The sequence below is a fragment of the Podarcis tiliguerta genome (assembly GCF_965153285.1).
Source record: "Podarcis tiliguerta genome assembly, chromosome: 17".
Classification (NCBI taxonomy): domain Eukaryota; kingdom Metazoa; phylum Chordata; class Lepidosauria; order Squamata; family Lacertidae; genus Podarcis; species Podarcis tiliguerta.
Genome location: NC_139550.1, coordinates 5062447 through 5089984, shown reverse-complemented (window position 1 = coordinate 5089984; position 27538 = coordinate 5062447). Strand labels below are relative to the sequence as shown.

The 27538-nt window shown below is 41.5% G+C and overlaps 1 protein-coding gene across 17 annotated transcripts in view; it reads right to left on the bottom strand.

Annotated features, from left to right (window-relative positions):
• Positions 1-937: 937 nt before the first annotated feature.
• The window catches only part of GNE (glucosamine (UDP-N-acetyl)-2-epimerase/N-acetylmannosamine kinase), a 37231-nt gene continuing 10630 nt past the window's right edge, over positions 938-27538 (bottom strand). The window contains exons 1-14 of one of the 17 annotated variants that reach the window (XM_083419796.1): positions 25325-25666; positions 21926-22055; positions 20141-20349; positions 17893-18344; positions 16265-16417; positions 15807-16019; positions 14185-14272; positions 12401-12611; positions 9965-10094; positions 8994-9215; positions 7844-8026; positions 6372-6488; positions 4305-5605; positions 938-4220 (exon numbers count right to left, since the gene is read on the bottom strand). In XM_083419796.1, the coding sequence (XP_083275922.1) occupies positions 5370-5605; positions 6372-6488; positions 7844-8026; positions 8994-9215; positions 9965-10094; positions 12401-12611; positions 14185-14272; positions 15807-16019; positions 16265-16417; positions 17893-18344; positions 20141-20304 (2169 nt within the window). In that variant the 5' untranslated portion in view covers positions 20305-20349; positions 21926-22055; positions 25325-25666 and the 3' untranslated portion in view covers positions 938-4220; positions 4305-5369. Of the gene's footprint in view, positions 5606-6371; positions 6489-7843; positions 8027-8993; positions 9216-9964; positions 10095-12400; positions 12612-14184; positions 14273-15806; positions 16020-16264; positions 16418-17892; positions 18345-20140; positions 20350-21925; positions 22357-22634; positions 22875-22924; positions 23116-25324; positions 26573-26609; positions 26986-27538 lie in introns of those variants that run through there. The other 16 variants (XM_083419803.1, XM_083419805.1, XM_083419804.1 and 13 more) reach the window with 16 other exon arrangements.

Genomic DNA, 27538 nt, shown 5'->3' with positions numbered 1-27538 from the left:
GTAACTGCTATTCTTTTTGAGGGCAGTGTGGATTGTTTTAATTACTTTGTTGGACTCCAGAGGCAGGACCAACTCAAGCATCCTATTAAACAGCCAGTCTCCTAGGGAAAATGTCATCCACTCCACCTTAACCAGAACAGCTGGGTCCCCCCCCCCTTGCAACTCTCATTGAACAAACTTCCACATTTCTTTCTTCATTTTATTGCTAGCTTGGAGGGGTGAGAGGCAGTCTCCACAATAAGAGCTGGAAGTGTTTCTAATTTCAGGAATGTCTCCTAGCTTGCCCTACCCAGTGGCATAGGAGTGTACTGTGTTGGCAACCTCCACATTTCAGAGAGTTCCCAATCTCCTTAGTGGCTGGCCAGAGGGAGAACCTCCTGAGTGTGGTTTAGTAGTTGTGTTCTGAACACGGCTAAGTAGGCCAGGTGTGGGGAAACATTGCTCCCCAGAAGATGCTGAACTTCCAACTTGCACCATCCCCAGCATGAATGGCAGATGTTGCAGTAGAGCATGAGAGATTTTCCTGCATCGCAGGGGGTTGGACTAGATGACCCTTATGGTCTCTTCTCTACAATCCTAGGATTCTAGCTGACCAGGGATGATGGGAGTTGCAGTTCAGCAAAATGCGGAAGGCCAGAGGTTCCCTGCATCTGAGCTAGGCCTATGAATGAATAGGCTACAGCCATGTTGGGCATCTTGCTCAGCTAACATTAGGGGCCCAAGTATTCTCTGTGGCTAGGAGTTCATTTTACCAGATTTGCCAGCTGTATCCATTTCTGTTGGCAACTCCCGACTCACAAGTTGAATACCAGTGTTCTATACAGCTTCACTCCTTCAATTTTAGGAATTTAGTAATAGGTTGATGTGTATGGTTTCTTTAGACTACATGAGTGATGTGTTCATTGAAAATGAAATAATTCCAGAAACTTGGGACATATTTAATAGCTTTCATTTTTATTTAAACCTTCAGTGTTCAACATAACACATAACCTACGTAACCCTTGTCTTTCAATGAAATTGGTAGGCCAAAGAGTAAAATGGTATAAAATTAATTTTAAGAGGCAAACTAGGTTTCTATAATGAGGACAATGTTCACATCCTCAAGTCTTTGGGGCTACAAAAAAAAAATTGCAATACAAAATGGCAATGAAATCTGATACAGTAATTCTCTACTGATTTAATGTTCTGCACTCATCACTTAAGCATCTTACTCTGGTATAACTCTGGTATAACCATTTATGCACGCCATTGCATCAGACAAAGGTGATTACTTCATAAGGAGTCAAACAACAAATGTATTTTTTTAACAGGAAGGGGCATGATTCACCCCTAAAAGCAACATGGTTGGTATTCAGCTTATTAAGAGATCTACTGCCCTTTGCCAGAAGGCATTAGGGTAGTTTATAACATACTAAAAGACATTTACAGACCCCAAACACAAATTCAAAAATAATTATCTCAATATAGTTAATAAAAGCAGCAGTTTCAAGCAGCTCATAAATTCATTCCATCAGAGTTCCCCCTCATCCCAAAGCCTACTCAATGCGGTATGCCTTCACTGTTTCCTGGAAAGAATATGTGGCTGTTACAGCCATAATGGTATGTCTAGGTGTCATCCCCACCCCCAACAGTGTGGATTATTATTCTGAATTTCATTTCTATAACACTTTATATTTTAAAGGAACAAACATTAAAGCACCAGATAAAAACGATCCAGTATAAAACAAATTCAAGCTTCAAGGACAAGATTTCAGATCCTTCTCTAACTGACATTTTCCTTTCTCCATATTTATGTACTTAATTTAAGCAGCTGCCCCATAGCAGAAGTATTCTAGGAAGCCAGTGTGGTGTAGTGGTTAGAGTACCGGACTTGGACCTGGGCGATCATGACTGAGTGGGGATTTGAACCCTGAAGCCCACCGAGTGACCTTGGGCAAGTCACAGCCTCTGCACTTACCTCACAGGGTCATTGTAGGGATTAAGTGAGGATGGGGTGAACCGTGTACTCCTAGAGAAAAAGGTGGGGTGGAAAGGCAGTAAATAAGCTCTTCTGCTTGCGTGCTTAAGAAAGCTGGAGGGGCCAAGCCAGGTGAAGATGTCAGTCACCAGCCTGTCATCCAGAGATCTCCATGTGGTCACTATTGAACCTGTGCCAGTCGCAAAAAGTACCTGGCTAATTTCTAACACTGACTACGAAATAGTTAAAAGTGGACAACAAGCCATTGCTAACATGCTCACACTAATTTTGATTTGAGAACGGAATCCCTCCCCCAAGTTCATATTATCCTCCATCAAACTGAACAGCATTTAGGGAAACTGATTCTCAAGTTTCATTGTGGTATTTGGGGGGTGATAACAATTCAGAGCAGTCTTAAATAGGAAGCTACTGAAGGTATTTGAATATAAATAGGAGTACCATTTATATAGGAGCAGCAATTAAAACAATACAACAGTGCAGTATTGCCCTCTGTTGGTGAGTGTCTTTGCTACTCCGCTGTAATTCAGGCCTTGTATGTGTCACATATTTGATATTTTTCTAAGACTGTCTAAGGGAGGACTACAGTTTATCTTTATCCAGCAAGAGCAGAGCATAAGCAGTTACTGGCTCTGGGGTCTTTCAATATAGGCATTCCCTCCCTCCACACATAAAGTGACCTGATGATGATCTGACATTTCATCTGAGAGACACATAGCCCACATTCAACAACCATAGTTCTATTAAGTGGGGTGACAATGGTTTTTAAAAAATAAATCAGAAAACTGAGCAATATACGTTTGATGCAGCCAGTGTTACAGGATACACACCTCAATGAAGATGGGTACATAGTATTTTTGTTCCACCCCACCCCTTGCAATGCAATCCATCCATCCATCCATCCTTTCTTCCTTCCTTTGCTTGCTGGCTAAAGTGTGACAGTGAAGCATACCGCCATGCACTGAAAATTGCAGCATGGCCAACTCTGCTTTTGCTGGCGAGTACCAAAGGCCCTCAAATCTGCTTATCAGTCAAGTCAAGAAAATTCTGCAAGTCACACCAATGTGTACAGAAGACAAATCAGAGGTAAACTGACAACACAGCAATCCATTTACATATTACATGGTCATCACTACCACTCCTCCCAGTATCAAACTTCAGTGTTCCTGTACTTAATAATTTGGAAGCAAGTCAGAGCTACACTACATTTTGAGCTCCTCCTTGTTCCATCCAATACTGGACTTTTGTGGTCCCATGCAGCAAAACATATGAGGTAGCCCACAGTGGCTAACCACATACAAGGTAGCAGTTTCTGTATATTTGGCAAGATTTGAGATACGCAGAAAAAATGATCAGTTTGTACAATTAAAAAAAGCCAGAGGAATGAGCATGCGTACTGCCCTCCAGAAGACACGGAATGTAGGGCAACATCATTTGAAGGACAACAAAATTGGTGTGATCAAGTCTCTACTAGCAGCTTACATGAACCTGAAGGAGAGGTGACTATTGCTCTTTAAATAAGAATACACACACTACCTTTTAAACTGTCTGAGGCTGAAAGAATGAGAACTGAGGCGTATACACTTGCCCCACAACCCAATTCTCTCTCCCCCACCAATCCAGGAAGCTATACAGTTTTAAGGATTGTGACCATTTTAAAGGTAAATATGTTCCTGCTGGAGGTGGGGGGATTAATTAGGAAAAGGAGGAGAACCCTTCACTTGATCTAATTAAATACTCTCCAAGTTACAAAATGGACACAGCCCAAGGCAGAACATCTGAGGACTGCTTTCTGGGCCCCACACCACACTTTTCACCAGCATTACTCCAAACCTTGGCTTGAACTGTGATGTTGCCTGGATAGTGGGACGGGCTGAGGGCAGAACCCAAAGTGGGCAGAGCAATGAAAGTAAAATTTACCTTTGCGCAATAGGCCAATTTCTATACCCACCCCTTTCTATTCTCCCTCCAGGCAGGGAAGAGGCATCACCAGAGTTTAAAGACACATCCCAGCCAGCAAAAACTACTTGGCATGAAAAGTAGGGCTGGTGAAGGGTGTGGCCCAAGGAGAATTGCAAGGGCCAGACAAAGAAGCACAGAGGGCCGTATTTAGCAACAGATCACCATTTTCAAAATGAAATAAGGACTTTCAAACCGTTAAAAAGACCCTGACCCTGCAGTACATTTTGGACCAAACCAAATCAGCACATACAGCTGGTTTGGAGAGAACTGCATCTTCAAACACCTCAAGGAACACAGCCATTGATGAGTCTCCAGCCAGTCTCCAATTAACGTCTTCAACCATGGTTACTACAAACATTAGTCAAACATTGGCATGCCTGTAGTGCTGTATAAAGAACCAGTTCTTGCTTCTGAGTAAGCCTGCTTAGACTTGCAGCCTCAAGGGGCAACATAGAGCTGAGGCTATTCTTAGGAGCATTGTAAGGTAACCTAACAAAAATCTACCTATAGAAAATAGGCACATAAATAGATTAGCGCTTGGGCTGCTGTGACATCTTTGAAGGTCAGTTTAAGTGTGGAATTTATCCAGACAATGCAAAGCAAGTGTTGAATGATACACGCACACACATCAGACAAGATTCCTTTCTCCAACCAGTTGTCTAGCCACCAGCACGGATAAGCAAAGAAAGCACGTAACACAAAAGTCTACTGAGGTTAACTGCACAGCCCTCTAAACATGAAGCTGCAACAAAAGACCAGGAAGTGTCTTTAACCTCCACGTTAGAGGATAAAACGCCACTACAGGCGGATGTGACAAAGATAATCACTTTCTTCTTCATCCTAGCATGTTGTCTAGGCTCTTGGAAGCTGTACTTGTAAGTGCATCATATATCATTGGGCTCTTCTTCTAAACTAGGTTTTTCAACATTAATTTAACAAATAAATACATGGATGATCGCTGCATACTGCTGGATAGTCTAGCATTACAATTGTTGAAGTCTCTCATCAAGATTATAGCTGCTCATTTAGCCTCTGCAGAGGCAGGAACCCTTGCAAACATTCATATGGAAGGTTTCTTTCTTTAATGACTATTCCAGTTTCTGGTTACTGAGATGACTACGTCTTGGCTCATGTAGCTGGAAAATCCATGGGTAGGAAGTAGTAAGGGAATTCACGTCTCTCATTTTTATTTTTAGATGTCTGGCATTCAGACATCCCCAGGAATTATTTAGTTGTGAGAAAGTCTCCCTGTGAGCAATCTTCCCAGGATCCTGTGTTCTTCCAGCACCCAATGAAACAGCACATTAAAAAAGTAAGATATAGATTTGAAGACCCTACTAGCCTACTTAAAAAAAGAAAGTTGACTTCAGTAAGAAACTTCTCTTTTCAGAGAGCTGCTATAAACTGCAGTAATGTGTTTCCAATGGTTTGCCTAGTATATCCTGCGTGTTGTATAGTCCAGAACCATACTAGCAGCTCCAAGCAAAGCAGGATCCGACAGCTCTGAGACAACCACCTTGACATTCTGCACAGAGAACAAGGCCTGTTGATGAATCACATCCTTGACAGCGTTGATATAATGGCTTGCAAGGATGCCAGAAAGTATCACAAGGGAGGGGTTAATAGTGTGCAGGATGTTCACAACTCCAAGGCCCAGAGCTTTCCCTGCTGTGAAAAGAAGAAACAGAAGTATGAATATGGCAATGGTCAAGAGGCAACTTTTTAAAGTTGAAAAATGCTTCCACAGAAGTAGTCTTGCCCTTGGTCTTTATCTATAGTTCTTTTGCTTCACTGTCATATACAAAGAGATTTTGCAAGGTTCTTAACACACCATGAAACATGTTTATAGAGGTAATAGTGGGGGTGAGTGTGCAACACCATGTCTCGCTTACACCACTTTCTAATGTCAAAAATAAAGCTACTGCCTGCTTTTATTTTAGGGCAGCTTAATATCAAGAGTCATTAAAACTAATTTTAAAAAGGTTCTGGTATCATGTGACAAATTTCATTTATTTAATGTGTACACAGTACTTATTTATTTTGGGGGCTTACATCCCAGAGAAGATCTCAAGACACAAGATTCACAAAATAATATTGCACTCCAATCTAGCACGGGAATAGAAATGCCAGAATGTCCCAGAAAGCAACATTCCCCGATAGGTATTATTCTGTTTAGGAGCATATATAGTTTCTTAAATTGTGGGTTGGACTGATGCTTAGAACACCCAGCAAAGAAGAGAAGAAGAGGACACAGCTGAAGTGACAAGGGCCTTAATTCAGGTTATGTCAGACAGCTATCTGCAAAACGTCCATGCGTTGCCTGCAAACAGAACCAGTTTTTCAGACAGCAAATATTCCACAGTCTCACCACACCACATCTTTATCCCTAGCCAGGATTCTAACAAAGATTTCTGCTCCATGTTTGCATTCTTACCTGTTTTGACAATATGGTCAGCTTTTGTATTTCCTAGTTTGGCTGCCTGAATGAGATGTGCAGCCGTTACTACTTCTTCCTTCATTACAGACATCCCCCCAATTAATAATAAATCCTCTGCTTGAACAAACAAAAAAAAAGGGGGGGGGGGAGAGAAAAGGGAAGAGAACAAGGCGTTACAATTCAAGCACTACCATAAACAGGCTAGTGGTTTGTTACATTTCACCAACCATAAGAAGCCAACGAAATACCATGGTACCTCTGGTTAAGAACTTAATTCGTTCCGGAAGTCCGTTCTTAACCTGAAACTGTTCTTAACCTGAGGTACCACTTTAGCTAATGGGGACTCCCGCTGCTGCCACGCCGCCACCGCACAATTTTTGTTCTCATCCTGAAGCAAAGTTCTTAACCAGAGGTACTATTTCTGGGTTAGCGGAGTCTATAACCTGAAGCGTCTGTAACCCGAGGTACCACTGTACAGATCCTGATGTGAGCAAGTAAGTACAAGGCCCTTGTTGTAGCTCTCTGATGATATGAAACTACTCTGTAGAAATACCCCATTGGGTTGCTTGTGCATTCATGATTCAACATAGTATTATTGCTTAAACTATCGTCAGACCGTGGGCAGGGTGGGGTTTGGTGGAGCAGAGCTACAAAGGGGCATTACTAGCACTTACCAGGAGAGGCAAAACGGTGAGGCCAGGCATGTGCAGTAGGAGCACCAGACTGAATATGCAGGTGCAGTCCCAGCCTTACCTCTGCCTCAACCCTCTTTCCCCAAGTAGCAGTTATGCCACTGCCTGGAGGCTATTGCTGAGGCTGCCCCACCAGTCACACAGATATTATGCCACTCAGTATTCAAATACTACGCTACTCATTATCAGTGGGGTGCTTTTTGAATTCCGGCCCCTCTCTTTTTCTGCTCCCTATTAACAGAAGAGCTACTATCTGGTGACTAGAACCAGTGGAGCTGATAATTCTTTATCAATGTAAAGTGGTATGATTTAAGTAATTTATCAACATTAAAATAAAACAAAGCTGCTGTGAGGTCTTAAAGTAGCTACTGCCAAAGTTTCATCATGAGAATGAGGCAGCTGAGAAGACATAAAAAGCGGCATTTCACCAAACAAAGGTATTCACATGTGTACGGCCGGAGGAAATTGCCTTATATTCAGTCATACTGGGCTACTTTGAGCAGTCTTGTAAAACACCTGGCTTTCTGTTGAGAATGCCTATGCAACATGTGTGCATAGTTCAGATGTGGACTTGCTTTGCAAGTAAGTTATACTGGCTTGGCTACTGACAGCAAAGTAAAATTGCCCTTGAAAATGCTGCTACCAAAACTATATTTAGTATTCTGACAATGTAATTATTTAAATGAACGTTCTGTATATGAACTTTTTCCCTTTTAGATTGCTTGCAATATGCACATAATGTGGTTAACAAAAAAAAGAGGAATAGGTTCCACCTACCGTCATGCAACTTCTTAGCTTCTCTCTGCAAGGCTATTCCAGAAGCATATGCTTCGATACATCCATGGCTCCCACACAGGCACTCGGGTCCATCTAAAGAGACTACAATGTGCCCAAGCTCAGCAGCACAAAAGGAACTTCCATGGATTAATTCATTCTGATGAATGATTCCACCGCCAATACCTATAAGACACAAAAACACATGTGTGTTGCCACGTTAAAACTTTTTTCTCCTTTCTAATTCATGCGATAGAAAACAACAAAATTCTAGAAAATAAATGCCAGGCACCTTCTGCTACTAGAATTTGTAAATCTCCATTCCATTTTGATATATTTTCCAGACCTATTTATTTATTTTTTTCAATTATATGCAGTATTTCAATCTCAGTTAACACATCCCAAAGTGGTTAAACAACATTACGGCTTGGGTATAACTGTGAGCAGAAGGAAGTATGGAAGGGGCATCTCCATCTCCTCCTCCTTGTACTCCAGGAAAATCTACCCAAAGGGTCAGAGGACCTCAATGAATAGCACTAAACCAGGGGTCAGCAACTTTTTTCAGCCGTGGGCCAGTCCACTGTCCCTCAGACCATGTGGTGGGCCGGACTATATTTTGAAAAAAATATATGAACGGATTCCTATGTCCCACATCCCAGAGATTCAATTTAAATAAAAGCACACATTCTACTCAGGTAAAAACACGCTGATTCCTGGACCATCCACCGGCCGGATTGAGAAAGCCATTGGGCCGCATCCAGCCCACGGGCCTTAGGTAGGCAACTAAATGGTGCACAGGGGATGCTTGTGTAAGGGCCCCCCACTCCACTTTGCAGCAATTCCTTCTTGAACTTGTATCTGAGAATTAGCAAGTTTGATTTGTCTCATACATGCTCTTCTATGAGTGCCATAATCAATGAGGAGAAGCTTGCTATTTGAGCTGCTACTACCCAAAATGGCCACATGTTTCCTATAGGTTAAGGGAAATTAAATGTCAGGTTCAAACTGCAACCACTGGCACATAATTCATAAAAAAAAGTGCTGCTTTGAGTCAACAATTATGATCCAACACAATATTTAAATGCGTTTAAAATGCAGGATTTCAGTGGTTTAGCTCTATGTTGGATTTTGGCCGAAGCACATAGATAGATACCTGTACCAGTGATGAGGGTTACGAAGTTTTCCACTCCTTTTCCTTGCCCAAATTTTCTCTCTGCCAAAGCTGCACAGTTACCGTCATTGTCTACCCACACTGGCAAGTGAAGCACATCCGATATCGGAGTCCGCAGATCAACAGTATTCCACTCCTGAATAAGTTTGGTGGAATGAAGAACAACGCCTTCTCGTGGATTTACTCGTCCACCAGTAGAAATACCTGAGCCACAAAGAACCAGAAAGGAGAGAATCTAAATCCAGTGTTTATAATATATAAAAGAAAAAATCTTGCCATTCAGAAACACCTTCTCTCCAATCAGTCAGGTTTTTTCGGACTTTCAAATAAAAATAGGCAGTAATCAGTAATCCCCCCTAAGCAAGCTACGAACTGTCACTCATTTTCTTCAAACTTTAAAGGAGATGCATCAACAGCACTAGCTGGCTTCAGATTTTGACTTGTCCTTTATTGTTCCTTGTCTATCACACAGCTCATTGATATAAAAGTAAAAGGGATCCCAGAGGCTGCAAAGGACTTAAAGGCTGATTAGGGCTGTGTCTTCTATGTCACCCCAATCTTTAGTACTGCAATCAGTGCCTTTTCCCCCTTTAGTCTCAAAGGAAAAGAATATGATCAAATCTGTATGTGCAAATGCAAATTACTTTTGCAGAATTTAGCAACTTGTTCTGAAAAGCACAAGGTGCAGAATTACAAAACTGTATATAAGCATTAATATAACACAGTAATGTATTTTGCAGTTTATAATTATGAACAGATCTGCATTTAACTGTTTTCTGCAGTAAGTCAGTTTAAATTGTACGGCAGATCCAGCATTGTGTGACCCACCCAGGGGACTCTGTTCAACAAAATGTTCTAAGTCAATAAATACAGTAATTATCGTTGAAATGTATAGCGCTTTGATTTAATGTTCTCCTTAAGTAAAATAGATAAAATGTTTGTTAAAAACTTACCCACACCCAGAATTCTGCAGTTCAGATTTACTGCTTCTGAGGCAGCCTCTACACACATCTTAAGGATCAATGCTATTCTGTCCTCGTAAGTTTTTGGATTCAGCTGAGTATATTTCTTAACTATTTCACCCTACGTGAGAGGGAAACACCATTAAGCTTCTCATATTTTTCTAGTTGACCACAACTATATTAAAAGTTTCTTAAGGAAATCAGCCCTGAGTGCTCACTGGAAGGACAGATCGTGAAGCTGAGGCTCCAATACTTTGGCCACCTCATGAGAAGAGAAGACTCCCTGGAAAAGACCCTGATGTTGGGAAAGATGGAGGGCACAAGGAGAAGGGGACAACAGAGGACGAGATGGGTGGACAGTGTTCTTGAAGCTATGAACATGAGTTTGACCAAACTGCGGGAGGCAGTGGAAGACAGGAAGGCCTGGCGTGCTCTGGTCCATGGGGTCACAAAGAGTCGGACACGAATAAATGACTAAACAACAAATATTAAAAGTGGCTTCTCCACAGGCTGTCAAATATGTGACAGGGGTCAAAGAGCAAGAGAATATGCATGGTATACAAATGTAAGGTGAGGAGACAGAAGTGTTTGTGTGTGGACATGCAACCTCTCTGGGCTTTCATTCAGGGATGGGATGTACTCAACTGGCATATCCTACTCCTACAAGCAATATGCCCAAGCTCAGTCTATGCTTAATTGCTGGTCCAAAGACTGTTTGCACTCCAGATGGGAGGAAAATGGTGAGGTCAACACACTCTACAGCAGGAAAGGAGCAATGGAGCAATAAAAACAATTGTTTAAGGGAAATAAGCACACCAGCTTTGTTTTTAGATGGCGTGTGAGTATTTCACAGCAGGTGCCATCTTAGAAAATATCCCTCCTCTGCAAGTGTGAAGGGAAGAATATCCCTTCTGAAACAGTGCTTGTCACCCATAATTTTAATAAGAGTTTACATTAAGTAAGTAATGTAAGGTTGCAGATGGCTGCAGTGGCTGGAAACAGACAGACAGGCCCTGCACATGTAGCAGTGACCAGAAGAGGAAGGACCGCTAGGAGGAGCGCAGAGAAAAGAAATGCCATGGTACATCTGCAGCAGCACAACCAGACACCTTCATCTGCCCCAGCTACAACAAAACATGTCTCTCCCGTATTGTTCTTTACAACCACAGAAGGCACTGCTACCTTCCAATGGTTTGATTCCCCCCCGCCCCAAGATGCACTCCTTCACTGTCTCCTGAGACAGGTAGATGCCAACTCTTTCATTTAAAAAAATCAAGCTTTTAAAAAAATGTTTTATTCACCAGGAATACATTTTTAAATCAATTTAGAGCAGGGCTGACTAGCATGGGAGACCCACCCCGCACAATGCCTTCCAGTTGCATAGCACAGGCGTTCATCTTGTTGGAGATATGCTGGAGATATGCATTGTTTGTATGCAGCCTTCACCATCAACCAGGATGTAACCTGCATATGACAGACTTTCTTCCTGTTTTTTAAGTGGTTCAATACCACTCCCAAGAGTGTTGAATAGGATTTTGACTTACACCTTCTTCTGTGAATTGTTTGAATTCAAGTGTACAACCCTTTTTGGATTGCTGGGACATTCATGTATGGCTATAGCTGTAAGTTTTGTTTTATGACTATGGATCAATATAAACCTATTGAAGTAGGCTGTATATCAGATAGGAAATTCTTATGCCTTTGGGTTTCAGAGGGCTTTTCCTATGCAGCTGATTTAGTGCCAACATGCTACTCTCCCTACAGAACTGCCTTATGGTTGGGTGAAATTGTTAGTTATTTATTAATTGCCTTCCACATATGTCCCAACGTGATGAACAAAACATAACAAAAGCAGTTAAAAACAGCACAAAACTAACATTATGAGCTTTTCAAAACCTGCAACAGAAGCTTTTGAAAGAAAGATGTATCCAATAATTTCTGGGAAATGTCGTATCTTAGCAGGGATGGTGTTCTGCAGGACAGGGGCAGAACACTAAAATTCCTGCTCCATCTTACTGTAGAGCAGGCTTCTGATGAGGAACTCTCCTGCAGAATGCAGTGACCTATTTGGTGGTATGTTAGGGATAAGGCAGTCTATTAAATATGCTGCTTTTATATAGACCGTTGTCTGTAAGTACCAAAACCTTCTATGTGGCCTAGTAGCGGATTGGCAGACAGTACAAATCTAACTAGCAAGGTGTTATATCCTAGTGGTAGTTTGCCACCAAAAGCAACCCATCCACTGTGTTCTGCACCAGCTGAAGCCTTTGGACCAACCTCAAAAACAGTACCACATAAATAGATAAACATGCACATTCTGCATGGTTTTTTAAAAGTGATCCATTAATCTTCTTAAAAATTGAACTGTGCACACCACCCCAACCTCCCCAATGGAAGTTCCCAACCGGTCTTCCTGTTTATAATTACCTTCATGCTGACAATTGCAACTCGGAGGTTTGTTCCACCCAGATCCACTGCCAGAGCACTCTGGGTCTCAAGGATATGGTCAATATCTTGAGAGATGTTTTCCTTTACAGAAGGGAAGCAGAATTTCTTCTGAAGGGGTTCTTGAAGATCAATAGACTTAAGAAACTTTAGGATTCTTGGAACAGCATTCCCATCTCCATATATCTTTGAACTATAACATCAAATAACAGCAATTAATGTAGGTGACATGTTACAAAACTACACACCTTAATTTCCTAATCGACGATTTCTAGATTGCAAGTAGGGGGGAAGAAGACAAAAATACAATTTTCTCAGGAAGAATTTGCGCTTGTGATAACTGATTTGCAAATTTATAGGAAACATAAATTTGAAAAGTTAAATGAATTTAGTCAAAAGTTAAGTAAATTTAAATCTCATCTATTTCAACTGGAAAACTACATTTAAGAATATCTAAAATGACATTTTTCATAGATCAACTTGCATACTGCTTATTCAAGAATCTAGCTGGGTTTTTGCCTAGTTGGCAAAATTATGCACTTATATTATTCTAACTATTTCTACTGTGCTTATGACCTTGGCACTGTACATAAAAACCAGAAGCTATAATTCTATCCATCCTTAACTGGAAGTAAACCAAACTTAACTCTGGGGGATGTACTTCTGAGTAGCTCTGCATTAAATCAGACTATATGAGACAGATTGTAATGACGCATAGGAAAGTGATGGGAAATGGTAAAGATATAAAGATCAGCTAGAGAAAGAGTGCAGTACAGACACAATTTTATCAAGCATTGAAATACACCCACAGAAGAATGAAAGTGTTAAAGATTCCTACAGTTATGTCGAAGAGTTCCATGTGATGGATTAGTAACCTAAGTGAGCTGCGAGTCTGATGAGAACGTATGTATATAGAGCTTTTGAGTGTGCGAAGTGCTTTATATTCATTATCTCAGTAATCCTGAGAATCCTATAAAGTGAGTTAGTATTATTATTCCTATATTACAAGGGAGAGCTATGGCTGAGAGAATGTGGCTGCCCTAAAGCTGTCTATGGCAGACAAAATATTTAAAGTTCCTCATTTGGAGTTCAGCCTCTTATCTGCTGCACACTATCAACATTGCAATTTAGTTTAATATAGTCACACTAAAAACTTCTTATTACAAAAAGGAAAGGGGAATAATGTAGGATAGCCAACTTTAAGACAGTTTGTTGCCATTAAGACTCTGGTGTAAGGGGCTCAACCAACACTGTCAGCATCAGATCAATTCACAGAAATAAAACAGTTCTATTTTACATAATGATGATATCCTCTATAAAACATGGCTGAACAGTGTTTCACCAACATCATGGGGGAAAACTTCACCAGTGCTAGTTGTAGATGAGAATTTGATCCTAAATGATTATATCTACACATATTTCTGCAATATAAATGCAACACCTGTGCAAAACCAGAATGGCACCAGCACTTGTTAGCTATATGCTGGTGTAGCCACAGGCCCTTCCTGCTAGTGACGCAAACTTTAATACGTATTAGGGAAAGTTAAAAAAATACGCATTGGGGATTAACAAAAATGTAACTGTCAGTATTGTAATAGCTTTAAACAAATCTGTGGTGCAACTGCACTTGGCATATTGGCAGAGGAGCCCAGTGTGATGCCACACTGCCACCTTCCTGACCGGTGGCACTGCTGCTGCTTAACCAGCAGGGGAAAGTTGCAACATAACAAAAATATTTTCACTATTTTAATGATGACTGTACTTACCAAGGATATTGTTTCCCAAACTGGAGGTGCAGAGCTTGCAGTATTTTGTCCTGTGTGTCAGCATCACGAACATGAAGGACATTTTCACCTTGATTTTGTTTTTGGAAAAGTGATAGCAGTAATATTTAGGAAGAAAATGAATTTAAAATGAAAAATACTTTCTTTTGAACGCTACCAACATATCCTCACCAGGCATAGTTACAAGTGATGAGATTGGAGTTGGAGAGATGCTACACCTGCATTGCAGGCAGATAGGCTAGTATAATCAGTAGCAGATTGCATGGTGCAGCGGCTGTGCTTACCTGGCCAGGAAGGAGAGGGGAAGGGGGGAGGAGGCTGGTGAAGTGCAAACAGCACTGACCTTCCCACTGCCTTGCCCCTCTAATCATAAACAATGGTTCAACTGTTGGGAAGTCAAGTGAGCCTCTCCGCCCCACTCCACCGTCCGCTATTGACTATAACTATTTAATTTTAAGATAATTATACTATTGTTTTCACACTTTTGGCAATGACAGTCTGTGTATATGAATTAAAGTTCAACTAGGGTGCTGAATGTGTAAAAGTGTACATGGTGTTCCCTGAAAGCATAGCAAAAAGCACAGCACACTCTTATAGCAGTGTGATTGCCAAGCAAGTACATAAGGCACTTGGCTACATTATACAGAATTCAGAGCCCAAGCTGCCTGGTCCCAAGCTGTTTGGGACAACCGACTCTAAATATGGTTGCTTGTGCCCATTAATTCCATAGAATGTGGTGTGCCTTGATCACAGCTGCATAATGAAATGGGCTTTGATAATGCAATAGTACAAACGGGCCCCATGACCAAACAATGCAGAGAAGAAAAAGATGAGCATGGAAGAAGAGGATTTCCCCCCTTATTTTACCTTACGTCCTCTTTGGACATTTCAGCCCCCACATTCAGGCAAGCAGTGTCTCTGCTTAAGCCAGGTACAAAACACACCCAAGCCCTCTCCCCTCCACCATGATGGCTTCAGAGAGCTTGTGTGAGAGAGTTTGTTCTGACCCTTTGTATCTGAAGCCACAGAGCTATCACAACAAGGCTTGTCTTTGGCAATACAGGTTCAAAGTGCTCACAATACTGGATAGCATCTGGGCCAAAAGATGGGTTGACAGCAAGCTTCTTCGCCTTCTTTCCTCCCTTGCAGCTTTAGTTATTCCATTGGGGGGGGGATTGGATTTATTTCCTTTGTCAAAGTTATCCCCTGCCCCAACTATGAGACTCTTTTCTCCATGCCAAGAGAATGCTAAGCAATCTTTGCTCCATTAGCAACATTACTGTCTGGTTTCCTGTTCTATCTGGTGGCTTCCTCAGTTGGTCAAAAGACATAATAAAAGCACTGCTTTATTATACATTTCTGATACATGGGTTGCAGAAAATATAGTTTTCCCTTAGTCTTACTGATGAGTTTGAACTATGGCAAAAGATACTTTCTTATTTAAAAACAGCCACAAAAACCATTTCCCAGTTATCACTTCTAAGTAACAAAGCTGGGCACACCTAAGAAAAGAAATGCAGGAAGGTAGCTCTGCATGTATCCAGTACAGACATATATGCCTACTAACCAAGGATAACACTGCTAGCCTTATTTGAATACAATACCTGTTTCTCTTCCTATCTGGCGTGTCCCAAGATTGATGACAGGAGTACCAAATGCCCCAACCTCTCGCACACCACAGCTGCTGTTTCCAATCATACAGCCAGCGTGAGCCACCAGCTGAATGAACTGGTCAAATGGAACATGCTTTACTGCTCGAAAATTGGGGTGGTGTTCAACACCCTTCTTCCTCATTACACGAACCATTTCTTTGCTCCCTGTAATGAAAATAACAGTAGATCACTTAATGGTAAGTAACTGAATTTTGGAAGCATCACTATGTACACCAGGAATGGGGAAACCTTTTCAGTCTGAGAGCCATATTCCCTTCTGGGCAACCATTTGGGAGCTGATGGGCCCGAGGGGCTGCATCTGGTAGCATTCCAAAGCAAGTATTTTTCATTCTCTTCACAGGCTACAATATTAACTTTAGATTCCTTGAATAAGAACTCTTTTCCCTCACCTGCATCAATATTTGGAAATAAAACCAACGTCCTCTTGTTAAAAGAGATTAAGGCATCCAAAGTCAATTCAAACATCTTTATGGAATGTTTAATGTCTGTGGTCACTGGGTGCTGTAAAGCAATTATATAATCCTTTGGTTTTACATCTTCACCTGTAAAAGCAAAGTAAAAACAAAATCCAGCTTTAAAAAAGTAATATAATTAATTGGGTTGGACAAGAACCAAAAAACTCCATATTTCATTCTGGGAAATTACTCAAGATTTATTCCACTGTGAAATAAAAAATAAATTGTTCTGAAGTCATTACAGTACAGTGGTGCCTCGCAAGATGAAATTAATTCGTTCTGCGAGTTTTTTCGTCTTGTGAATTTTTTTGTCTTGCGAAGCACGGTTTCCCACAGGAAATGCATTGACGGTTTCCCATAGGAATGCATTGACGGTTTTAAGAAAAAGGCGCAAGACGTTTTCGTCTTGCGAAGCAAGCCCGTAGGGAAATTTGTCTTGCGAAGCAACTCAAAAAACAAAAAACTCTTTCGTCTTGCGAGTTTTTCGTCTTGCGAGGTACCACTGTAGTTACCTGGAGTATTTCTTGCATTATCTACCAGTGGTTTGGGAAGATCTGATCAAGATTGAATTATGCATGGTGCCAGATTATTTTAGTACAATCATTTATCTGTTCAGCTTTGTGACAATCCTTGGCCTTAAAAGGAAAGTGTCTTCATTTATTTTAAAGACAAACAGAGATATTGGATTCTAGTCTCTGTATATTATACAATACTTGGTTCAATTTATTTTGAACTCCACCCCAAACCTAATAAGCAGTTTGTACCCACAATGCAGGAGAAGATTTACATTTAAGAACTTCTATTGTCAAACCCCAAAGAATTGAACTGGCTCATCTGGATGGTTACAACAAATCAGAAGTCTCTGAAATATATGCTGCTACACTGTTTATTGTACATGCCTTACATTCATTGTTCCTAATGCAAAATTCTCTCAGGGTTCTGCAATATTCCCCACATACCTCAAGATTAACAGACCCTAATTTTCACTCCAAAACGTCTACTTATGAAGAAATTAAAAGGTGTCGGACTCTGGGCATTTAGGAACATGCAAGGATAATCCTGTGAGACAGGAGAGTGCAACTGAGCTTATAACCCTACCTCTGCCTACCTAACACATTGTCAGTTTGTCAGCAGCAGGACAGCCTACCAAATGTATGAAGGATGTCCTTGTGATCTGTAACCCCAAGCTAATGGATAACACTGGAGAAGGCTGGAACAGAGGTGCACAAAGGGCAAATGTTCACAGCCCAACCGTACACAAACCAGCCTCACATGATTATACTTGTGTGTTCCTGAATAAGCCTTCCGTACTCATCTAATCAGAGGTAAGAGAACAGCACCAATCTCCAACACACAACCTAAAGAAAGACTGCACAATGTGTGACACACCAAGCCAAATGCATCCCACTAACCATGATGGCAGCCCCATTAGGGGGTACAAAACATCCCCTTTGCTCTGTACCTGCAACCACTATTATTAGGCTGTCATATAAAGCTGGTGACCAGCTTTATTCAACTTGGAGGGTCACAGGTCGGATAGCCTATATTTACAGCACACCTACCTAACCACATGAGGATAATGCTCATGTAGTCCTTGTTTTTGGCAGATAACAACTTATCATATGAAGGGCAGCCTGCCAAGAGGATACGGTCGTGGTCTTCACACATAGATATCAAATGCTGCTCTGCACTTCTTGTGCAACACACATGGTAATGGGCCAGCTTGGTTATGGCATGTCTGATGGAGTCATCTATAGTGCCGCTGACTTCTCCGCCTTCAATATGAAGAATTCGAATGTTCATTAAGGCTGCAGATGTTGCTAATGCTAAAGCATCAAACCTGTCTCCATGGACTATCATTATGTCAGGCTTCAGACGATTGAGGACATCTGGCAGCTTGACCAAGGCAAGGCCTACAGACTCCACCATGGCTGCCTCATCTTCTCCTCTCACTATTGTGTGTAACCTAGTGTGGATGTCAAAGTCGTCCTGTTCAATCATACGGTAAGTGTTACTGGGAAGAGGAAGAGGGGAAAGTGTTAAAATTGCAAAATGGTGTTTCATAAAATGGTGTTTCTTTGACAATGTATGACTAACATTAGGAAATAATAACATTTTTTAAACCCATGCAACTAGTTACAAACTATTAAAATTTCTATGTTTATCTATGGCTAAGAAGTTTGGATACTCTAGGTTCCAAAAGTTAATCCCAAGTGATAATGGATTCAGATGATCAACATTATAGTCACTTGTGAAAGTGAATGTTGCTCCAATTCCACTTTATGAATATGGAGATGAACAGCATTCTAGTGTTCAACATAACTTCTGATATAATCATAGGATTTAAAAACTAGTAATATAAAAATGAAACTGCATTGTGCCAAAATAAAACTATATTTTGCTGTTAGTAAGAGGAAATGAACACTGCTGAGACACAACGAAAGGGGAAAGACGAAACACTTGTGAGGTTCCAGCATCGTTATTAGTGTTAATCACAAACCTATCTGCAAAATGAGAACTGGGTAAAAGTCAGGAGTCATAAGAATGAGGAGGAAAAATATTTTCCTTCCATCTGCAAAAGTGATTTACTTTCCTGCCTCAATTATATTGGAATTCTTAATTGTTTCAGTCCATAATTTAATCCCTAATTCCAGCCAAAAAGTTTGAAAGCCAGCAAAGCACTCTATTTTTTATCTTTTTTTTAAAAAAAAAGCAAACACATCAATTTGAATTGGATGGTTAGCAAAACTACTAACTTCTTCGTGACCACTGGCATCCTGCCAAAATGGAAAGCTATCACTGAGAAAGGACTTGAAGGTTAGACCTTGCAATTTCTTAATAGCTGGCATTATTCCTTAGAATTATGGTGCATTTCCTACTTAGCCCTCACACATTTCTCAATTTAGATATTGCTCATGGTCTGGACCGTACACCTATGTAAAAAAATAATAATTGCAAGCTACTCATTGTAATTAGCCTTCTATTGAAAAACGATGCTTTTAAAAAAATGGATGGAGCTGCAACTCTGATTTAGCATGGTGTTAATTACAATATTAGCAGAATAAGTTGTTCAGGACAGGGATCAGGAAAACTGGAATAACTCTTTTGCAATAAAAAAAATCATTCTATTAAGAGTGCCAACCCCTCATCTTCTGTTGTACAGCAAAACTAAACCTCTCCTTTTAGGTTCATATCTGCAACATCATTTGAAGACACCTATTACTGTGTTGTGTTTTGTGAACACTACATTCAAACGCAATCCAAAGCCTCAGGACTATGATCATCAAACTGGCCTAGTCCTCCTGCAAATGATGTTCAGGGCAGTTATCTCTAAAAACCCAAATAAATGACTATTTCTAAGATTTTTCAGTGCCAAAAAGTACCCCAGGAAAAGGCAGAAACTGCCTCCCAGCTATGTCCACTGCTATGCTTTTATTCCCTGAAAATCAGTTGAAAAATAAACATACCCGAAGGCTTTCCATGCGTTCTCAACCCTAAGACTTTGCCTACCATTCTTTTTAAACTTGATTAAATATTGTGTGCCATATTCCAAGAAGGTAACATTTTATTACAGAACAAAGGCACTGCAGTTATGAGTGACATAGAAGAATGAAAGTTGGTATTAGTTTTCTTCAGCTTTACTACTATGTGTCTGGTATTGTTTGCAAAAATAGCAATAAATCAATTGTTACATAATCAGTTCATAGAGATTGTCCTATTTGATGTATTTATCAGCACTGCATGCAGTAATGATAGCAAGTATATTCAGGGCTGCCAAGATAGCAGAACAAACAAAATTATACACCTTACCCATAGTCATCAATCAGGTGGGAGCCCAAAACCACAACATCCAGCTCAAAGAACTGTGGCTCTGCTTTAATGCCAAACATGATTGGGGCCAGTTTGGAATAATCAGCCCTGTTGCAGGTAGCAACACAAACCCGAAGTTTCCGGTTGTTCCCATTCTTCTCCATTACTCGCTTTTGTTTCTGTTTAGAAAGGTTTGTGAAATATAGTTCCTGAAATGTAGGAAGCAAGATACAATTGCACAAGAATTATTACACTAGGAGTCAAGAGTAGAGTATTAAACAGAGTACTGGACAAGGTGACAGATACTATTCGGTCATGAAACCCACTAGATGATTTTGGGATAGTCACCCATTCTCAACCTAACCTATGTCAAATAGCTGTTGGGGTGACAATGGGGACGGGGTGGAGTGGTGATGCATGGATGGGAAACAATTGTGACTGCCAGACAGGCACTATGCAAAGGTTGTAAGCTAGAAGGCCACATGCCCAAGATACTGTACTGTAATAACTAATATTATATGCATGCATAAGCAATAGCATAGCATACTGCATATACTGAACAGGAAAAAATAACTATGTGGAAGTGTCTATTTATCCACAACACAGTCCTGGGTGCACAAATGTCTTCATTCTGTAAACGAAGCAACTGTTCCATATGTGAGGCAGATTTTTTAGCAATTCGTCATTGTTACATAATAGACTCTGTACCATTCCTTTATAGCAGAAACGGGAAAACTTTAGGCATATGGGTTTACTTTGTCATGAGAATCCTGAGGTCCACCATCTGGAGCCACATACAAAATAATGTCTTAGAAAGGACACAGAACTGAGGAAAATGTTGTCTCCGAGAATATGCTCAGTCCAGATATTTGTTTTCAGTACCAGAATCATACAAGTACCACATAGATCCTTTCATACAAACATCATCATCTTCCTCTGTTGTTGTTGTCACTAATCACACCCCCCATCCAAAGGTCCCACACCAGGTTACAACAATTAAAATATTAAAATCAGTTTATAACAACTTAAAATTATAGAAATAAGGTGGGACTGAAAACATGCACCCTAAGTGTCAAAAGCCAGGGTAAAGAGGTACACCTTTAGCATTATACAAAAGCTGTATAATGAAGGTGCTAGACACACCTCTAGGAGTAGGGAGTTCTGGTGATTCAACAGCCTAATTTGAGGAGTTGGGGGGGTGTGTCATATTTTTTAAACCATAAGTAGCAGGAAACCTTTGCTGCTCTACTGCAAACCACCCAGAGACCTAACAGCAGGTTCTGAACTGCCCTGCTCTGCTTTACACATGTCTATATGCTGCCAACAGGATTCTAAGGATGGAAATTTTGGCAAAACAGAACAAAAGTTTTCATTTTCATGTCTTATATAGAGAGAAATCCAGAATTGGAAGAGATGAGCTAAGTAGGAAAGTCTCATTAATGTCAATTTAATCTGTTTTGTAAAGGGTTCTTCAAATCTGGGGCCTCCTCCTATAAGGAGAGTTCACAGTTTCAGTTCCAACTTATTTCAAAATACGTGTTTAGCATTTGTTATGTTATATAGAAAGGTAACCATACAGTACACAACCAACTTCCTTCTGTAGTCTCACTGAACACACCCATAAATACAAAGTACTTTCCAAGAAGCAGAAAATGAATTGTGCTCTGCCCTTGCTTGATAATAGTACAAAACTCTGTTTTGTACTGTTTTTTATTACACACCTCATAACATGCCTTGCTTACATATTGCAAAATGAAGCAATTTTTGGAGGCTATTGTGACTTACCCAGGATCTTTATCTAGCTTGCCTTGGAAGTAAGCAGTATTGGGACTTACTCCAAGGTAAATGTATATATAGGGCTGTAGGCTAAATTGGATAACCTCTCTAGCTTACTCTCCCATGAGGACTTCCTAGACTTAAGCAAAAGAACAGAACAGGACTGAACTCTGATTTCTTACTGCCCAATTGCAAGAATAAATGGAAAACAATTATCCCCCTCCACATTTGCATGCTTTAGTAGGCACAGAGCCATTAACTGACCAACTTTTATAGCATTAAGTGGCCGTGCTAGACATCATGTCATTCAGTTACTTTTTCCTCTCAAAAACTGAGAATAACTACATGGCATGCTACAAAAATCTAGAACAGACATTTCCTTAAAGTTTTAACAAGTCAAAAATGCTCAGTGTAGTTACACATCTAAGTATTCATTATTTTTCTCATATAAAATATGTTTAAACTCAGGAAATTAGCTGCTGGCAGGTTTCTTCACAACAAATTTATCATTAGTCATGGGCTGCAATACAACTTTATATTGGTGGCCAAAGTACTGCTTTCCCTCAGAGTCATAAAAGAGAGAAAAAGGTTCCTCTTCATTTAATACCTAGTAAAACACCTTCTATAAACACAAAAGGCTACTGTAAAAAGTATTACTTTGGACAACTCTCAATAATTTTTTATTTATATTTTTAGCTTTAGAACAAGGAAATGTTACCTTCTATCTCTTCGCACACCACCCAGTGAAGGATTAAATATTAGCTTTTACTAATATTTGCATCAGAATTACTCCGCCTCTCCTTCCTCAACACTGGCTAGTGAGTCATGTTTAACTCCTAAATTACTCCTCTTTTGAAGCTTGATGCTTTTTCAGCTGAAACAAACAGCATGCAACATACAGCATAGGAGGAGCAAGGGAACCTGTTCAGTCAAAGGGTTAGGCCAATTTAAATGCCAAAACACCAAAGGAATGTGAACTGCAGGAGCAAAGGATCTACAAAACTGAACCTGTTAACCAAGCAGAATGTGAAAATTAAATAGGTATACTTTTCTGAGCTGAAATCATTGTCATTACTGTGGCAATGTGGGAGCTGGAAACAAATTACCGGTACATACTTTTAAACCATGATAGTAAGTTATCCAGTTTATGAACTGTTTTCAGGATCAGCGACAGAAACCCACTTTTATTTATTGCCACCTCCCATTGCAGTCAGGGATGCGGGTGGCGCTGTGGGTTAAACCACAGAGCCTAGGGCTTGCTGATCAGAAGGTCGGCGGTTTGAATCCCTGCGACGGGGTGAGCTCCTGTTGCTCGGTCCCTGCTCCTGCCAACCTAGCAGTTCAAAAGCACGTCAAAGTGCAAGTAGATAAACAGGTACCGCTCCAGCGGTAAGGTAAACAGTGTTTCCGTGCGCTGCTCTGGTTCACCAGAAGCGGCTTAGTCATGCTGGCCACATGAACCAGAAGCTGTACGCTGGCTCCCTCGACCAATAAAGCGACATGAGCGTCAGAACCCCAGAGTCGTCCGCGACTTGACCTAACGGTCAGGGGTCCCTTTACCTTACCCATTGCAGTCAGTTACTGTTCACATAGGGGCATACGTAGGGGTTGGCTAGGGTGGTCCCTGCCAAGGGCATAGGCTTGGGGGGGGGGTCGCAAAAATTGTGCCACTGCTTGGCACCCCTGAGCTGCCACCAAGTGCTGAGGCCAGCTTGAGAACAACTCTCCACTTTAGCATGCGTCTCCTTTTCCTTGGTACTCAGCAAACTTGGTGGGCACCACTGCAGCGACTATTTACTGTTGCCCTGAGTGAGAAGGCAGCACCTCTGCCCTCCTTTCCCCCCTGCTTTTTGTCCAAGATGCTTCTGAAAGCAAAGGGTCAACTGGGTGGCAAGGTCACCTTGCCCCTAAGCCCTCTTTATTGTGTCAAAGTCCTCCTCAGAGTTTGTTGAGGGCACAAGGAGAGAAATGTGCTGCCCCTATGGCTGGCAGAGCATCCACTCCCTTCCCTTCCAACCAGAGAGTCATTTCTAACAGACCTGAAGCAAGAGACAACACCCAGAGACACAGACTGAAAACTGAAATGCCTTAAGGCTTCAACTTGAAGGATAATACATAAAGGGTTCTCTGTGTTTTTAATCCTATTTTAAATATTTCTAGCACAAATATATCTCTTTTTATGTAAGCTTTCCTGAGAATTCCCTCTGTCCAGAGCATTTGGTGAACCTTGACTCCAAGCGTTCCTTTTGAAATTAAACAGTTTTGTGTTACCAATGAAGGCAGAAGCTGAAACATTTACCCAACCAACATTATGCTTATCTTTGATTTCTCAGTCACATATTTATGGAGGTTTTTTTGTGAATGCTTTCTGGTAAGGATCCACAGCCTTGTTTAACGTAGTAGTTTATTTGTTTTCTGCATAATATATTCCCTTCCAATAGTGGGTGATACCATGTAGCAAAATAGGATCACCCACATACAAGGGGAAAAGAAGATTACAAATCCAGATATGCATAAACATATTAGTTGTGATTAAAGCAAACAAACAAACAAACAAACAGACAGACAAACAAAAAACCAAACCCATTCTTCTAGTTAATCATTAATTTTTAAAGAGTGGGGGACTGGTTTGATAAAGAACCTAATAGCTAAAACATCCTAAGGGGATGGAGTTAGGAAATACACCTGGCAAAATGCACATGCCTCAACTTTTATTTCAACACAAACAATCTAAGATGCTATAACATTTCAAGGTTATAGCACCCTTGCAGCTAAAAAAAGCAATTCAATGCAGCTAGGTCCATTAATTAGGACTAGAGAAAAAACAATTGGATTTGGAGAACACTTGCAAGAGCAGCCAGAAAAACAGGCCTATGCTTGCAGAATGCAAACCTCATTTATATTTATAGACAGCTATTCTACCCACTGGAGATTAATATTATTTTTTTGCATATGTTAACCTAACCTAATGCTGCAGCCTCTATGTGATATACATTGTAACGTTAGCCTAATTAAATAGAACAATATAATAATATCACTAGTAACCAATAAACATACAAGCAGAACATTTGCAGGGAGTAAGATAATGGCCTGGTTCACACATCTCTTTAAACCATAATTAAACTAAACTATGGTTTAAAGGTAGTTCATTTTGGAAAAACAAACCATGAATTTGAGCTTGAATAGAATGTTCAGCCAGCCCATAGCTTAGGTCACTGTAGAGAAGAAGCAAAGTGCCCATGATTTCAGAGCATGCCCAGTCAGGCTACACATCCCACTTTAAACCATCAGCTGATGAGCAGGCATTAAGTCCTGCTACTTATAGGTGTTAAATCCATAGGGAACTGGCATATGCAGCCAATTCAGAACTGAACCCCAAACCCCTACCCATCAGCTGATGTCACCCACCTATTGGAGCAATGCCAGCTGATTGACAGTTCGGCATGATTTTGAACAATGGCTTCATGGACCAAACTGGAACTCTTGGCTGATCAAGACTGCCCACAGGCCAGAGGTTCCCCACCTCTGCTGTAACACTTAAAAACAATGCAGTAATTTAATATTAAACGATGTTGGGGCCATGGCAATATTCTGAAGCTGAACTGCTGCTATTAAAATATTTATCCTGTGGCTTTCAAGGCAAATGCCCTCAAAATGGGACCGATCTGTCTATAGTGATTGATAGCCATTATCAAAACATATTTATCTTGTGAACCACCCTGAGACCTGCAGGTATAGGGCGGTATACTTATTTATTTACTTATTTATACATACATACATATGTACTTATGTTTGAATTGTCCCTATTTTACCCAGGAACAGATCCACTTTTCTGGTACATATCCCTGATTATTATTTTTTTTAATAAAAAAAAAAACCCTGTCTTGCCATTTGGGGGAACACCTTTCAGAGCATTTACTAGGTTTTAAAACAGCTTAAGCAAAATAGGGAATCCTTCAGATTTCAGCCTTCTTTCCTGGGTCTTCGAAGCTGCCTCTCTGAGCGATAACATCTTGCCTCTGGCACACTTTGGGCCCCAAATGCCAACGCACCCACTTCCCCCCATTTCCTCCCAACCCCTAATCTAAACCACAGAGCATCTACTTTCTAGCAGCCACCGCTGCACCCATTGCGAGATGATGATTATCACCACCACCATCTTTTTTATTATTTTTTTAAGGCTGCTATTTGTTAACTAACATCCTGCTTCGGCCAGGCTTTTGCAGCCTCAATGTCAAAACCACCAAGCAGCAGGAAGGGGAAGAGATGGAGAGCCTCCTCCTACTGCCATGTGGGGGCAGCGATCCCTGCTGCCACGATTTACCCGCTACTCTCCACGCTCCCCTTCAGAATGGAAACCAAATTATATAGGAAAGAGGAAAACAAGTGGGGTTTCCCCCCCCCCCCATCCCCTTATCTGGGTGCTTGTTTCGGGCGCAGCATGGCGAGAGGGCTGCAGCAAAGTCTCTCTTTTTTGGAAAGGCAGACGTGGCACCTTCTCCCCAAATAGAAGAGAGACACACGGCGTGTCCCCCCCGCAAAAAAAAACCACAAATGCCCGTTTTGCCGAAGACGCGTCTCTCTGCTCCTCGGCGGCGAGGGAGGGCGATGGCCCCGGCCCTTCCCGCCTCCGCGGCCTCCCAACCCCTTCTTCCCCGCTTGAAGAGAAAAATCCGTGAGGGGAAATATTTACCTCAGTTTTTTCCGCTTCGCGCCCCCCCCGCCCCGGGCCTGGGCTCCGCCTCACGCGGCCTAACGGGGCAGCTTCTGCCGCGGAGGCGCCTGGGGGCCGCCGGCGAGGCGATTTCCGAAACAAGATGGGCGCGCCGTTGCTGTGGGGATGGAGGGGCTGCCGCGTCGCCGGGAACGAGGCGCCTGCGTGGCCGCGGCCCGGCTCGCCGTTCAGCGCTCTCGCAGCACCTGCACGGCCGCAGTCCGGGGAGGAGGCGCTTTCGCCCTCAGCCTCGGAGGCGGCTTCTGCTCGCCCATGGCAGCAGCCGCCTTCTTGCAGAGAGAGGGGATGGAATTGGCGGGAAGAGGTTCCTCGGCCGCCTCTCCTCTCCTCCCCTTCCCCGGGGGCGACCCCAGAAAAGACTTGCCTGAGGCGCGGGGTGGGGAACGAAGGGGTATTATTATTAGTATTGTTGATGTTGTTAATTGTTATCAGTTTTGTTGTTTTTCTGGAAAGAAATGTGGGGGAATTGACCAGATTTGCTTGTTTGTTTATTATGGGCCCAGTCGCAGTGCCACACAAACACTAGGAGCCATAGCTGTCAATTTACAGATTTGAAAATAAGGGACCAGCAGCCAAAATAAGGGATTTTGGCTTAGTTTATACAGAAATCTGCCACTGATGGAGCCATGCTGCTTTGGCTGCCCCTGACTGTGTTTTGCAGGGGGTTGGACTAGATGATCCTAAGGGTCTACAGCTCCCACCAAAGAAGAGGGGCAGACAAAACTGATGAACGACGTCGAGATGGCAAAGCTTACAGGCAGAATTAGAAACCAGGAAGAGGACCTCTATAATAAAGAATGGGGGAAGTTTATAATTTATTGGAAAAGCTATTGTAAAGAGTTACATAGGATTGACAGAAAACTTGTAAAAAATTGAACTATGGATGG